At 38.2% G+C, this 15,537-nt stretch overlaps 2 protein-coding genes across 2 annotated transcripts; one reads left to right on the top strand and one right to left on the bottom strand.

Annotated features, from left to right (window-relative positions):
• The first annotated feature begins 48 nt into the window (after window positions 1–48).
• On the top strand, window positions 49–4,846 carry ccnd3 (cyclin D3). Its single transcript, XM_032550042.1, is given in 5 exon segments — window positions 49–485; window positions 567–782; window positions 1,914–2,076; window positions 2,763–2,902; window positions 3,919–4,846. Coding segments are annotated over 5 exon segments (942 nt in total). The 5' UTR covers window positions 49–260; the 3' UTR covers window positions 4,117–4,846.
• Window positions 4,516–15,223, bottom strand: nuak2 (NUAK family, SNF1-like kinase, 2). The gene is made up of 6 exons (XM_032550041.1): window positions 14,795–15,223; window positions 9,597–9,717; window positions 9,093–9,244; window positions 8,148–8,213; window positions 7,177–7,429; window positions 4,516–7,081 (listed from the first exon to the last, which is right to left on the bottom strand). Exons 1-6 carry the CDS (start codon window positions 14,996–14,998, stop codon window positions 6,069–6,071), a joined length of 1,809 nt encoding a protein of 602 aa, XP_032405932.1. The 5' UTR covers window positions 14,999–15,223; the 3' UTR covers window positions 4,516–6,068.
• Between the last annotated feature and the right edge of the window lie 314 nt (window positions 15,224–15,537).

Raw genomic sequence — 15,537 nt, 5'->3', positions numbered from 1 at the left:
GGCCATTGAAAAACAAAAGTCTGAGAATAAAGGTCAGAGTTATTAATTTAATCTCAGAATTTTGACTATTTTACAATATTAAAAATAACTCTTTTTTCGTATGAAACGGAAGAAATCTGTACGCCGGAGACCTTTAACTCTTGTCGCCATGGTAACAGCACACTTAGCAAAGCAGCTAACGCTAGGAGTTTTTGAATTTAGCTAACGTCTCTACGGGCAGCTGGATGCTACGTTTGTCATTCAGAAGCGTTTAGGGAAAGATGGAAAGCTTCATATATGACTCGGGAACAAAAACTGTCCATGAATCGGCGCAGGGTGTGGTTCTCCGAGCGGGTAAAGACCTCCCTGTTATCGGTGACCTCAGGGTCCTGGACAACCTGAGGGCCCTGGAGGAGGCCTGCCGGGTGTCATCCTGCTTCTTCGGGAAAGTTCAGAAGGACATCCTGCCGCACATGAGGAGGATTGTCACCGTGTGGATGTTAAAGGCATGTCAATTTTGTCTTAATTTTCATTAAATACATCCAGTATTCTTTGTATAATAATAATAAAAAAACACTGTTTGGCAGGTGTGTGAGGAGCAGCTGTGTGAAGAGGAGGTGTTTCCGCAGGCGGTGCATTACATGGACTCTTACCTGAGCCGTTTTCCTATCGAGAGGTCCAAGCTGCAGCTTTTAGGGGTGGCTTGCATGTTCATAGCCTCCAAAATGAGAGAAACTGTCCCCTTGACAGCAGACAAGCTTTCTGTCTACACAGACAACTCTGTCTCAGTCTCAGATATTTTGGTAAATTTGTTATCTTTCTATTTTCTTCCTTCTTTTTACTTTGGTTCAAATTTTGGGGAAAATATGTATTTTCCAGGAACCACAAAAGGTGAAGTGTCAAAAATAAGTAAAAATACTGTAAAAAAGTTGCATAAAAGTCGTTTAAATCCATCCTTCTAAAATATATTTATTCTTTTTAGCAGGCAGCCCTTTGCAAAAGTATTCACTTGGAATTGAACTTGATTTAGCTAGAATCAGTTACTGAATAGTCACATTTTGAAGAAATTAAAAATTTAATCTATCACTTGACCCAACTTGGTTCAGATTTATCTTTTTACTTGGCTCCGAAACTGATCTAATAGTCTAACAGTCCTCCTGTAATCTGTTTCCATGAAGGCCAGATTTGGCAAGTGCCGTTCCTATAAAAAACATTCATCCTCTTGGATGTTTTACGCTTTTCGCTGGTTTTACAAATAAATCATGATCAACAAAATTTGTCTTTTTGAATTAAAAAAATATTAAATTAAATAATGACAAATAATGTATCTATTATTATTATCTGGGTGGGATGTACAAAAATGTATAAGATACATATTAACTGAAGCTTATTATAATCAACATGTTATTTGAATTAAAGTGGCACCAATTTATTCAGATTCAGGTAACGTACTTTCAGCCTGATAATGGTAGAAAAATATGCTAAAATGAAACTTTGCATCTACACTTCTAAAATGGCTTAAAAAGAACTGGGGAGTCTGGAAAAGTCTGGAAATCTGACCTGGAAAACTTAACAAGTAGTTTATAAACGACTTTGTATATAATAAAGAACATTCCCAAAGCCCTTCAAAGCTTCTCAACATGAATCATTAGTTGTACTAACATTACGTTAAAAATTAAGCTCACAACGATACAAGACATCAACAATGTTATAATTCTGAAATGTCAGAATAATTGTGAATCCATTTTAAACTATGCAAGAAATGTGCTTTTTCTGTAGCCTTTGTTGATCATTTAAAGGTATTCATGCATACATGTCTTCCTTAGTGTCAGCGTGGGGCAATGGGGGCCAATGACCTATGGGCTCATGTATGTGAATGTCCTAGCAGTGGGATTATGATGGTAGGTTGATTTAGAGGAATGTGTATGTTGCAGCAGTGGGAGGTGGCGGTGGTGTCCAGGTTAGACTGGTGTCTGGCCTCTGTGGTCCCCTCTGACTTCCTGGAGCCCATTCTTCATGCTCTCCCTTTCGTCCAGGCCCCTCACCTCCAGCACATCCGCCGACATGTTCACTCCTACATCGCTGTGGCAACAATGGGTGAGTTGCATAACGTTGTTACCTACACATGAGGTGGTTGGCTCCAGCAAAGAGGAACAGAAGCTGATTGATTAGCTTGGTTACACATTTTATCTGGTCATAAAAGGAGTCTGTTTTGTGTTTTGAGTGACTGCATAGCTGATAACTTTTATGTAATCAAGCATTTTTGCTCCTGTGAAATCAAACATCTTTGCAAGCAGTGAACAGTCGCAGTGGCAGCAGCCATTACTGTGGTCACGATGTGTCAGCATTTTGTTTTGGAGGCAGGGAGCTGAGTTTGTGTAATCCAGCATTGTCCTACCGTGAAAGACCTGAGTCCGACTATTCAGCTGGCTCAGTTCCCACGATTCTCTGTGATGGTGCCAGAGGCAGCAGGTCACAAGGATGCCTTCACTTGGTTCTCTTTCAGACACACTATAACGTTACAGCATTTTCAGTAAAAAATAATTCCCGGAACGCAACTTTTTGCGGCATTCAAAAAGAATGCAAACACAGAATGGATTTGTCACACGATTTCTCCTGCCTGCAGCAATTAGGATATTAGGTAGACAGGTTTTGGGAAAGGACTTCCTCTCTCTATTTGTCTTTCAGGGTGTGTCTCAGTGTTACCCTGTAGCCTTGAGTATCTCAGAAATCCTTACAATGATGAAATCTCTAGTAACTCACCCCCCTTTTTGTGTCTCCAGATTGCAGGTTTTTATCCTTCCTGCCCTCTACTCTTACATGTGCCTGTGTGAGCACCGCCATACAGAAAGTAAAGATGGTGGACAGCCACAACTTAGAGTCAGTTATCAAGTTTTTGGCCAGCCTGTTGGCTGCTGATCTGGTAAGTATAATATTTAACCAGTATTTGCTGCAATCGCTTTGACTTTGCACAGTCAACAGTATGTTTTGAAGCTTTTTTCTCCCCAAACTTCCTTATCAGCCTCAAGAAAAAAAAGCAAAAACATTTCTGTTTTTGCTTTTTTTTGCCACACTTAAATGTTTCAGCCAATCAAACAAAATTAAACATCAGACAGAGACAATCTGAGTAAATCTGAAAAGGAGTGTTCAAATTATATTTTTTTGTTTGCTAAGAAAAATAGCTTAAACCATCTTATGTGAAAATTTAATTTCTTTCCCTGTTAAACCATTGTGATTAGCCACACTGTTTGGAAAGCTGAGCTCAACTAGACATTACAAATGTTACCTGAACTATAGAATCAACTGGTCCAGCCATCATTTTGTGATCCTAAGCATAAACAAACTTGGTAATTTGAAGAACACACAACATATCCACCTCTCCTTATGAAGGCGTTTGAGTGGCTTAGTCAAAACCTGAACTTGAGGTACTTTGGTAAGACCTTAAGCAGGTAATTCATGCTATAAAACCCTACAACGTGACTTAATTACAACTATTCTCTAAAAAAAGATGTGAAAAACTCATTGCCACTTATCCAAACACTTCATGGCATTTCATGTGGCTGTAAATGCTGCTGGAATTGTTCATCATTAGGTTTAAGAAACCTAAACCAGATAGTTCCAGGTTGGTTTGGATACCTGTTCACCTTAAAAAATGTAATTACTGTTCTGAAACATTTAAGTGTAGTAAAGAGAAAAAAACAAAGAAATCTGCAAGGGTACAAATCTATTTTTTCTCACCAGTGTTGCTTGTTATGTGTAATGAATTGATTCAGGTATCTCTTTGATTCAAACTAATGGAATAAATTAACTTCTTGATGATTTTTTTATTGATCTTAATCTACTTGTATTGCCAAAAATGCTTAAACAGAGTATCTCCATATGTTAAGGTATCCCATCACCTTAAATCAAGCCCCGTTTGTGATTCTTGACCCCAAACAGAGTACTCTCATCTGCTGCTGCGAGCTGTTAGGAAGCGTGTTGGAGCTCAGTCTGCCCTCCTGTTTCTAGGAGGGAGTTGGCAGGAGAGAAGCACACAGTTCAGAGATCAGCTACACTCCTGCAGACATCCAGGATGTTATCCTGACACCGCTTATACCATCTCAGGAAATTAAGCTCAAACATTCCTCCCTGCCATGAACTATTCAGATGATTTAAACAGAAGCCAGAAGACTAAATTTGGGAAACAGCGGAGTTCTATCCACGCCCCAATTTCTAAATGTTATTTTCTCAATATAATGAATGAAAAAAAACAACCTGTTGTTGAATTTATATTGTATTTAAAAAATATCTGTTCTAAAAATTCTGATTGTGCTTGCGATTAATCTGTGATACTAAGCTGCACTTCAACCTTGACAGCAATGTTTGATTACTTTCTACAATAGTCTGAGTTTCTTTGTACCTCATCAGCTGCTCTGATAAGTTGAAACTGATGTTGTTGCACTTTTCCAACAACTCTCACCTTAAATGAGTCCAGTTTAAAAAAGAAACTAAACATTCATGTGGATCACAAACAACATTAGTCAGCAAATGAACAAATGAGTTCTTTGTTTTTTTTATTGATTTCTTCATCCCAGGAAAGTAGATCAAACAAACCAATGACAAGCTGGAAACTTTGGCCAGCACAGACATCATAACATGCATGAGCAGAGCCTCCGAACTTTCACCTTCTCTGAGGAAAGGAAAAAGTCAAAATGCCCACATACACCGTACTCTATTCAGTGAAAGTGCCTTTGTAAAGTTGCTTGTTTGCCTTATAACTTCCAGTTGAAACATGATTTCTTGTGAACATACGCAGGCGATCTGTTCCTGATGATCTACAATAAAACTACCATATTAATTTAAAGCCAAAAGATTTTTTGAACAGCAGCATACATGTGCAGCTTTGACAATAAAGTTAAAGGTCATAAAAATTTCTCTACCACATCTATCTTAATACCAATAGGAATTAGGCAACCTGTGTGTATTGCATACTTTTTAAACCAAACAATAACATCTTTCTTGTTTAAAAACAAAACAAAAGCAGTAGACGATATTATCCAGAGCCAAACTGATATGCGAGAATTTTTAGGCTTAAATAAAAATAATAATATCATCTGCATATATGGTTATTCATTCCGAGTTTTACCCTGATACAAGTCAAAATATTCCAACAGCTCACACTCTGTGCCCAATCCTTACGTAGATATGCAGAGACAAACAAGCACGTGTTTCTATTCCTGTGCCAGAAACAAAGACTTGGTGCGCCTCGCCCTCTCTTAGAACCTGCCACATGCATGCAAATAGTCAGAAGCCACCTGTTCATATGCATTAGCGCAAGCTAGGAGTCAAAAGCAGGTTTGACTGGTCACACCTGTTGAACCCTGTAATTTTTTTTTTTCAAGTTATTATCCAAACAAGTAATTTCAGGGAAAACATGAAAAGAAACAAAACACTGAGATTACATTTCACTTACAGGCAAACATAATCTTGGCACTTCCTGTTTTACAAAACACACCAACATCTGAGTAAATTTACTCTTTGGTTTACAAAATATCAGTTTGCACACAATAAAAGCCATGACAGCAGATACGAAATCCTAACATTCAACCTGATTTCTCTACATACTGATCATAAAACGGAAATTTAAATGGGTCAAAACTGTTAACGCACACCAAGGGAAATAAAAGACTTTGTAAATCAAAAGCAATAAATGGTCACAAATGTGAAAAGTAGGCCATCATGAAACACTGGTTACAAAGAGACAATTAAAAAGAAAGTTGTCCAATTGGCTGCTGTACTTGAAATATCTTTTCCAAACTACTGTTTTGGTTAAAATGTGAGACAAACACTCTGAACATTAGAGCTCTGAAATTTTGAGCTTTAGCTCTCATCTCCCAAAAATCTTTGACGTTTAACTGATCCTTAGCTCTGTTTAGTTTAAATAGAATTAAAATCAGTCTCATTTTCTAGATTATGAATCACCTAACACATATTCAGATCTTTAAACGCTTTTCCTCCCTTTTTGGTTTGGTGTAATTCTTCAAGTTTTCCAGAAGCCCCATCTTGGTCATCATGTCCTCAGTAGTTTGTTCTTTCCTAAAGCCGGATCCTTAGCTTGCTGCAGATCCCCGTTTAACCATGGCCTGTTTGTAAGTTTCTGTCACATTATCGCAGTCACTGATTGAGAAGGCGCTGTCGGCCACTCTGGACCTGTAACAGTCCCACGGTCTCAGCACTCCGTCGGCCAGAATCCTGTCCTCAGCTATGTCCAATAGATTGTCTGCAGAGACGCTGCCTCTCATGCTGGTTTTGGCCGGTTTGTCCGATTGTGTCGGGGCTCTCACGTGGTCCGGCAGGTCCAGCTGATCAAAGGACTCCGAGGACAGAATGCTGTCTTCACTGATGGCTTCGCTTGGTCTGGACCTGGTGACTCCTATTGGTAAAGAAGCTGCCAGCTGATCCAGAGAGCCAAACTCTTGAAGCCCACCAGAAGAGAACTTTCCATTTCGCTTGAGGATACCTTTTCTACTGGTTGGAGCTGAAGGACACTCTTTGGTTTGTGGCACCCAGCCAGAATCACTATGTTCAGGAGAAGAAGAATAATAACCCGACTCTTTCTCTATGGGTTTCTTGAGAATGCCTTTACGTGGCAGTGCTGCAGCAGAAGTGATCTGGGAATTCACCACACCCACATTCGGGCTTTCATGTATTGCTTTCTGTTTTGCACTATTGCGCCTCTTTAGAATACCCTTATAAGGCCGGGAGTCTGTGATTGTTTCATTAACCGCCTGCGAGACGTTATTCTCCTTTTGAGACCTTCGTAGAGAGCGCTGCCGGACTACATCACCTCCGCCAACCTGCGAGCGGAGCAGGCAGCGCATCTTGGAGCCATTCTCCAGTAAAGGCCTGGATGTACGCCGCAGCCAACTAGCAACAGTGGTAAGCCCAGTGGGATTTGATGTAGACACCAGTGAATTGGTTTGTTCTGTCAAACCGTTTTTCCTCTCGCAGAGCAGCGCCTGCTGGTAGCCCCAGTTCAGCCACCAATGTCCCGCAACCTCCTCAATTGTAGCTCTGCGCTCGGGATTCACCATGAGCATCCAACGAATGAGTCCACAAGCATCTGTGAGAGCAAAAGAAGGAAAACATTATAGATCTAGTGCTCAAGTTTGGCTTAGAAATAAGATTACACATCCAAATGAAGAGCATCAGATGTACCAGATGGTTTGCTTGGTTTCCGGTAGTTCCCTGTGCTAATCTGCTGGACCAGGATTTTGTGGTTAAGCCCATCAAATGGCATGGTGCCATGAACCAATGTGTACAACAGCACACCAAGGGACCAGGTGTCGACCTCGGGCCCACGGTACGGCCGTCCATTGACGATCTCTGGGGACGCGTATAAAGGGCTGCCACAAAACGTCTGAAGATATTCATCACTGTGGTAGAGGTTGGACAACCCAAAATCTGCAATCTGAAAAGGTAAGAAGTCAAAAGATTACCTTCATATCTCCTGGTCTAGTGGATTACCATTTCATCTTTCCATTACTACAAACATTATTTATTGAAGATAATTATTCTATCTTTAAATAATGGTTCGTACAGCGAGTCTAAAGAATACATGCAACATTTAGTAAAGTGACAAGTTTTGTAAAGTAAAAGCATTATTAATAATTTTCCTCATTTAATGTAATATACATTCTGTACAATTCATTTGAAAAATAAATTAAAAAAAAGAAAAAATATATATATATAATAAAAAATGGTTCTTTCTATTGCAACCCTACTTCTAAAACAAAGAAATAGTACAGAAGACTGCAGCACCTTCAGCCATCCTGGGCAGCCAGATTCACACTAATTATTGGGAGGAGTACATTCAAGAGCTGAATTTAAATCACATGGTCTATAAAACAAAGGGTTTATACATTTCTGCAGCCAGCTACTCCTCATTTTTTATTTTCAACATTTCCCCCTCACTGATTTGTTTGATTTTTAGTCAAGTTGCACTTGGTAAACTGGCAAATATGCAATCTTAATAGCCACTGTAAGTAAGAAAAAAGTAATTACGTAAGGAATTCCAATGCATTTTATGGTACAACATAATCTGAGAAAGAAAAATGCTGGTAAAATATTCCCAACTTTCACGAGTTGTTGCATGTGAATAAAACAGGGTGTAAACGTAGCATGCATACCTTCACGTTGCCGTTGCCATCTAGTAAAATATTCTCCAGTTTCAGGTCCCTGTGTACTATTCCATTCTAGGAGGAAATAAAAAGTTGTTAAAAAATGTGACCTAATTTCAGCATAAAATTCAACTTCACTCGTTATTGTACACCAGTTAACATTAAAATGTCCACACTACATATAAAAGAGTAATTTTTTTCATTTTCAAACTGAACATTTTCTTCAAGTATGTCAGCTATGTGTCTTTGTCCTTCGCTCTGCAGGGGGGAATACCTTTGATTCAAATTAGTTTCCTTTGGAGCAAAAAAAAAAAACCCAAAAACATCACCAAGCTGCATTTCACAATCAGTATGATAATGCATTCTAGAGTTTTGTTACATTTGTTTATATCCAAGATGCATCTAGGGAAAAACTAATACTCTGTGCTAACATTTTGGGTAATAAAACATGCGTCGATGACCTTTCACGTTATGCAAGCATGGAAGAATAAATATTTAACAAGAGATGAGTGCCCCATAAAAATAAAATAAGACAGATGGCTGACGTCGTTTACAACAAGCAATTAGCAGCAAGTTTCATCCCAGCAAACATTTATGAAGGTAGTCCAAAGTGCAGACTGTTCACCCTGACATATAATAAGCCCTAAATGTCTTTGTCCTGGACTGGACCCTAGAAACAACTAACTCTTGTGTGTTTGTCAGGGAGGGGGTTCTGTTCATTCACACTCTCATTAAACTGTTAGACCATGTGTGTGTGTGTGTGTGTTCTGGAAGAGCTGGCCTCTAGCCCTAACGCTATCTCTGCTCATTTCTGTCTCATTGTTCTCACAGCCTCCGTGTTCAGAGCTGCCTGATGACAGTAAATAATGCCCCTTATGTAACATTTTAGGTGGAAAATTTATAACCCATTTCTATGGTGTTTGAATTATGATTTTATGGGTAAAACATTCTTACCTGATGGCAGTAGTGCACAGCAGATACGATTTGCCTGAAGAAGTGCCTAGCTTCGTATTCGGAGAGGTTTTTCTTGTCGCAGATGTAGTCGTACAGATCCCCCTGACTCGCATACTCCATCACTATCACAATTTTGTCCTTGTTCTCAAAAACTAAGAAAGCAGAAGAACAACCTTTGCTTAAACATTTACAACACTAAGATGTCGTGTTACAGGTTTCTATAACAAGGATGAAGAAGCACTGATTATGACAGTCTCATTAGAGTTGATTGGTGACAGAGGACAAAAGAGTCAACACATTATCTGAGAGAGCTGCTGCGGTACTAAGCACTTATATAACCGCATTGAGTCTTCAACACAAAGACCTTCGTGACTAAACTCTCAATCCCCGTCTCTCATAGCAAGATGTCTTTTATCAGCTTTTCTTACAGCTGGCGGTTTGAAAATGTTGAACACTACCTGGTAAATCTAAACTCTCAGGAAAGTAGGAGTATTAAATTCGTACCTTCGTAAATGGTTATGATGTGGGGGTGACACAGTGAGGACATGATCTCAATTTCTCGCCGAATATGAACCAGGTCTTGCTCATCCTTGATCTTCTCCTTTCTGATCGATTTTACAGCCACCTAAAAGAAAAGAAATGGGACAAAATGCTTGAATTAACGTGTTTTATGACATCTTTTCTATTAGAGAGCATAGAAGATTTTATGTTTGCCATCATACTGTTTCCTTTTAATGAGAGACTGAGGAAAGCAAGATTTATTAAACATTTCCCTTCCCCTACCTGATGCTAGCCACTAGCTAGCAGAAAGAAAGCTACTGCAGTTCTCTAATACTAAAAGACCAATTTATTGGTTAGGAAATAAACAAACATCCACAGTGGAGTAAACTACTGCATTATTTCAGAGATACAGTGAAACCTTTGTTTATTCAAGGTTGTCACACAGTGGAAATGTCATACCCACCATGACTAATAATCCATTAAAAAAACAAAACAGCAACCATTGTAGTCACAAGTGACTCCAAAGTGAGTTCATGTAAATTATTTTTCTATGAAAATAGCTTTGGGCAAGATGCTCACTTGAATTTCACCAGCATCATTTACAATGTCATATAAAAAGGAAAGCTGTCTTTCAAAAAAAATCTTTGAATTAAAAGCAAAAAAGTAACTTTTCTAAGACTAAACATTAAAATCAGTTTTCAGCCCTGGTCCTGATCATTTTGCTCCATCATTTCAGATCATTTGGTTAGTTTTAGTCGTCTTATGCCAGATTTTTCAGATATAAAACATTGTTGTTATTGAATTAAAACACAATTTCATTTAGATTTCAGGTAACATTTGTTTGCATAACTTTATGAAAATACTTTACTATGACAAGACATTCGTATGCCATCTTTTAAGGAACTCTATACAGTATATGAAATGGTTTGTTTTTAGGTAAGAAAATGAAAGGTACAAAATAGCAATGCTTTTTGTCCGTCATTACAAAACAATGAAATTCTTGACCACCAGCTGAGGACAGTGGACCAAAAACGTCTGCAGAGCTTTTTCTAAAAAAGGCCAAATGAACACAAGACTAAATATTTAGGAATGAAAGAAGAAAAATAAATATTGTCCACCATTTTTTTTTTCTCTGGAGCCCTTAGAAGAACGTCCGAATGAGAACTATGGCGTCTGTTTTTCTTTGAAAAGGCTGTATTCATGTTTGTATGTCATGGTTGTCTATTTGCAGCCCAGATGCCTGGGATTCCTCTGTGTGCGTCATAAGTCTGCCCAAAGCTCAGGGTGTCATGAGGCGGCAGATGGCCCAGCCGGTGGGGTGTCCTCCTTTTTCTCTGCTTATCTCTAAACCCTCAAGGCTGCAGACTCAGGAGAATGAGTAAAGCAGCGACTTGCTAAATCACTTTCGACACGCAGCAGTCCCTTGTCGTGAGTCAGACTGTCTGGCGTAGTTTTTCTCTAGGGTCAGCACAACATTCACACCACGACACTGACTCCTTTTCCTGATTCTGGGAACTGGCCGTTTCCTGCGATTGTTAGCATAGCTTTCAGAGGGTGTAAAATCCTACTCGTGACAACCTCACACCCCTGTGGAGGTTTTCAGACTGTGTGCCGTCTTTGTTTGCTTCACACAATACACAACTAGTGGTGAAAATGTTAAAATTTCACACCGCCTTTCTGTACAAATACACACAAATCATGAATCTAACCTACAAACACAGTAACGGCAAAAACAACCCACTGGCTGTGACCAAATTAAAAAAAGGTTGGTTTGTAGAGATAAACCTGCTGGATTGAAAAATAAGGTATGAAAGAACTGTTAATAAACTTGTAAAAGGGGAGCAGATAGAATATTTCACATCTAATAAGTTTCTGGTTTATTGTTTCTAAGCCATAATACAAAACTAACTCTGTGGCATGCTAATATTAGGATACATAACAACAAATTGTACATATTTATACTCCCAATTTTAACATCACACAACATATTTGACAAAATTATTATCACACACTATATTTTCCAAAATATATCGCTATAACATTAGCATTATTAAGAAAATGCTGTAAATACTGAAAATACTACGCTAACCTGAAGCTAATTAGGAAACGAGATGAATGGGTTTGTAGGACAATAATCTTAAATGTCAGAGCTTTTCAGTTTATTTGTGATGCTAATTAAATCTTAGCATGTTCTAATTGATTGAAGCAGAAAAGATTAAGTAAACTAATTGATATATTACCTTCACTTCCTATTGGACTAACAAAGTATTTATATTGTTGGCAAAAAAAACCAAACAATAAAATTGAAGATTTTCGATTCTTAATTCATCTGCAGTTGAAAATACAGGCCTTGAGATCACCTTCCTAAAATTTTGCACATGTAGGTTGTAATCAGGAATAGCTAAAAAGCATTTTTATTCACATCTTATCTAAGGTGAAAGGGAAATGTGATGACATTTTTACAGCACAGAAACACTTTCGCTATTTAACAAACCAGTGAGTTACTTTAAAACTTCAGCTCAGGTGTTTCATTTTTACTTGGACGCTTTCTTAACTTCTTCTAGTCATAATAAAAACCAGTGCTTCTGTGCTCTATGATGGAGTTAATAAAAAATCCTCTCAATCTTTTATCATCTCTGACCTTAAATCTATACCAGATAAAATCATTTCACCTGCTTTAAGCAAATCCTCGTCATGAAATGTCGACGTAGGTAAGAATATTTGTAGAACACCACAACGCTGTTGTTGTTTCTATTGGGTATGTCACAAATTAACTATCGCTACTTGGCTTGTCTTTACTTTGGACACTTCTCTTTAGACTGATTTATTATTAAAAAGACCTGAGGCACATTGTGTCAGGAAGCTTGTCAACAGGAATGAATCTCAGACACAGACTCATTTTTCAAGAACTGTTCGGCGATAAGTCAGGTCAGACAGTGAGAAAGAAGAAAGGGTGTGTAGACAAGACTGAACTTGAATCACTGCAAGTCTGCTTCAAGAATCTCTGGGAATTTCCTGGTCCCGACTTCCTTGAGATGAAACGGCTTTTGCTCATGCTACACGCATTTAAAAGGCGAAAAGATCTGATAAGAAAGGCATGAATGTTGAACCCAGTCTGTTATTTTTAGCAGTGACCTAAATGAAAGCAGATAATTGAAACTAAACCATTGGAATATTTCTGCTTTCGCTTGTGACGTCCTGTTTGCTGCAGCTTCTTGAATTTTATAAAAACAAAAACAGGCACTGAATCATGCATTTGTTGAACCAATGGTTGTAAAAAAAAATAAACAATCAGACTTGAGTAAAAATACCACCAAAAATATATAAATAAATCAACATAAAAATATACAACATTATCTAAATTAGTTAGTAGTGAAAATGAGTAATACAGAAAATCATAAATTGTAAAAACAATGAGTCATTGATAATTAGAGTTATGTTATTAAAAACATAATATAAACAGAAGCTAGATGTGCCTTTAAAGTAAATGTGATCATTATCCATAATGTTATTATTAGTTTATCTTTATCCCTCTAAAACAGCAAGTCAAATTTATTTTTCTTGTAGACAACGTAAAAGTGTAGAAGCCATCTTTCATTCAGCTAAACGGCAGTGTGCAGCAGAATGAGGGGGAAGGTCAGTACTTTGTTCCTAAACCGTGGTGCCTATTCCACTTTCTCTGGCATTTAATTAAAATTATTTTACACTTAAACACCGACACCATTTGTTTTTCTCAGGTTGGCCATAAAGTTTTTACTAATGGGAAACAGAAACCAAATGTTTATTTATGTTTCAAAACATAAAATGTTAAATTGAAACATTAATATTTTTTTTCTCTAAAAGTAGAAATGGTGACCATATTAAGAGGGAATATAATTTACATTTCCCATCTTCAGCTTTTTTTTCCTTTTTCCCTTTTCTTTTAAATGCCTCTCATTTCCTTTTATGTCAAGGGAATTGGTATTCACCTGGACATCCCCCTCTTCCTGAATCAGGAAGTTTGAAAGAAAGTTTCTAAACTTTCCTGTCAAAGACTCCTTCAGGGGAAAACCTGCCTTTGTCAGCCCAACACAATGCCTTTGTGCTATGACTCATAGCACAAAGGCATTGATTTGTGTGCGTGTCAAATCAAAGTGATGATGTGAAACTAGTTGCAAAGGTGAGAAGAGTTGCATTACTTCAACATATTTGTACTCGACTAGAAGTAAAAAGTAACCAGTAAAAAGTATTTGATAAGAACGACTACTCAAGTACTGAGTAAGTGATCAGGACAGCTGATGAAAATTTTCAAAATGATGTCATGAGACAGACAAAAATATAAAATTATGTGACAATTCTGGTGCTTTAAAGACAAATACTATATATACATATTATTACAAAATAAATTTAAGGATAAGAAATACTTTTCCTATTTTTTTTATTTATAAAAGTTATGAAATATCGGTAAGAACAGGGTAAAGCACTTCCACTTGCAATATATGATGTTTCTGTACAGCCACTTGGCCTCCAAATAGAACTGAAACAATGAAGCGCACAAACAATAAGTCTCACTTCATCATAAACTGTAGGTTAGTGTCTGTGTTTGATTAAAATATTTTTATCCTACATTCAGTGAAGTAGAGTATTCAGAAATTGAATTCAAGAGTTGCTTTACTACATTACACCATTCAAGCAAAAATAAAAATTACAAAGCAGTAAAACTGGTCACGTTATTATGAATCAACGTTGGGTTTTAGCCTTGATTTAAATGAACTACGGTGTTTCGGCTGCTGCGTAAATTTTCTCCAAAAAGTTGCACATAGCTGTAAGTCGTTACTGTCGGCCTTTGACTAGCTGTTGTTGTGAAAGGTCTCAGTTTGTGCAATGTATTTACACAGCTGCCAAAACTCGGCTCCTGATTGGTTATTTAAACAACTGGTTTGGATTCAATGCATGTTTTGCAATTCTGTTTATTTTTTTAATAAATAAAAAAAACCAAAACACGCATTCGGCATTTCATGGAGAAACATCGCAATTTCCCTAAAGTGAAACATGAACTCTTGTCTATTTTCCTACTTAAATTTAAAATGCACACTACCTGCTGGCAGACTCATAACAACAACCCTTTACCTGTAAACAACAGGTGGTGATCAGGCAGTCTGCAAACCTGGTGCGTGGCCATACATTATTAACAAAAACAAAGATAATCTGCTGTTTCTCACCAGTCTGCCAGATCTTTCCTTGGCTTTCTTCACCTTTCCGTAGGTCCCTTTGCCCAGAGACTCCAGGAACTCGTACCTGTGCTTCAGGTTGTGTTTGTGATGGTGCCTTTTCACGGCTTGCCTCCTCGCGGGCAGCTGGGACGGAGTTTTCCCGAAATGAGAGTTGTCATCGGGTGGGAAATGGGCAGCGTGTGGGCCATCCATGATGACACACAGCGTTGTGGTGGGGGGTCTTTGTTACCTACTTTCAGAATCAGGTGTTGCTGTTATAAAACGCATCCCAGGGACTCCGGAGCCGACGTGGTTCTCTCTGGTTTGAAATTAAAACTAAGAGGTCAGTTCTTCCCGTGGAGAGCGCTGAAGAAAAACTGAGAAAAGAAAAACATGAAGCCCAGAGAAATGCAGGTACACATGTAAGCGGGGGAGAGAGGGAGCACCGCCCGCACAGCACTACGTCAAGCGGGGGAGGAGGCGTTTCAGGTGACGGATCAAATGTACCGGCTGTGAAAGTAGAGTGCCCTCAGATTTTCTTTCTCTTTTATCAATCCCATTTCTTGTGTTTCCATTTCCTCATATTATGCTTTATTTAGCATTTCTTGATTTTCTTTCGCCTACTTTGGTTGCTTTCAAGTGGTTGCTCTCCCAGTCGGGACCCACAGGTCGATAGAACAAACGCCATTAAAAAATTGAGAAGTCAGTAGAGCGTCAGAGCATGAATATAGCGTTTAAATTAGGAAAAATAA

The sequence above is a fragment of the Xiphophorus hellerii genome, chromosome 20, assembly GCF_003331165.1.
Source record: "Xiphophorus hellerii strain 12219 chromosome 20, Xiphophorus_hellerii-4.1, whole genome shotgun sequence".
Classification (NCBI taxonomy): Eukaryota; Metazoa; Chordata; class Actinopteri; order Cyprinodontiformes; family Poeciliidae; genus Xiphophorus; species Xiphophorus hellerii.
Note: the sequence above shows the minus strand (reverse complement) of the source record. Positions and strands in the feature narration are given on the sequence as shown.

What these genes read in the sequence shown, in the direction of transcription:
- nuak2 (XM_032550041.1), bottom strand. Translation starts at nt 14,998, where the DNA reads ATGGATGGCCCACACGCTGCCCATTTCCCACCCGATGACAACTCTCAT. An exon ending in CATCATAACCATTTACGAAG is followed by an intron (nt 9,245 to 9,596) that starts GTACGAATTTAA and finishes CTGCTTTCTTAG; the next exon opens with TTTTTGAGAACAAGGACAAA. An exon ending in CTGTGCACTACTGCCATCAG is followed by an intron (nt 8,214 to 9,092) that starts GTAAGAATGTTT and finishes ATTTCCTCCTAG; the next exon opens with AATGGAATAGTACACAGGGA.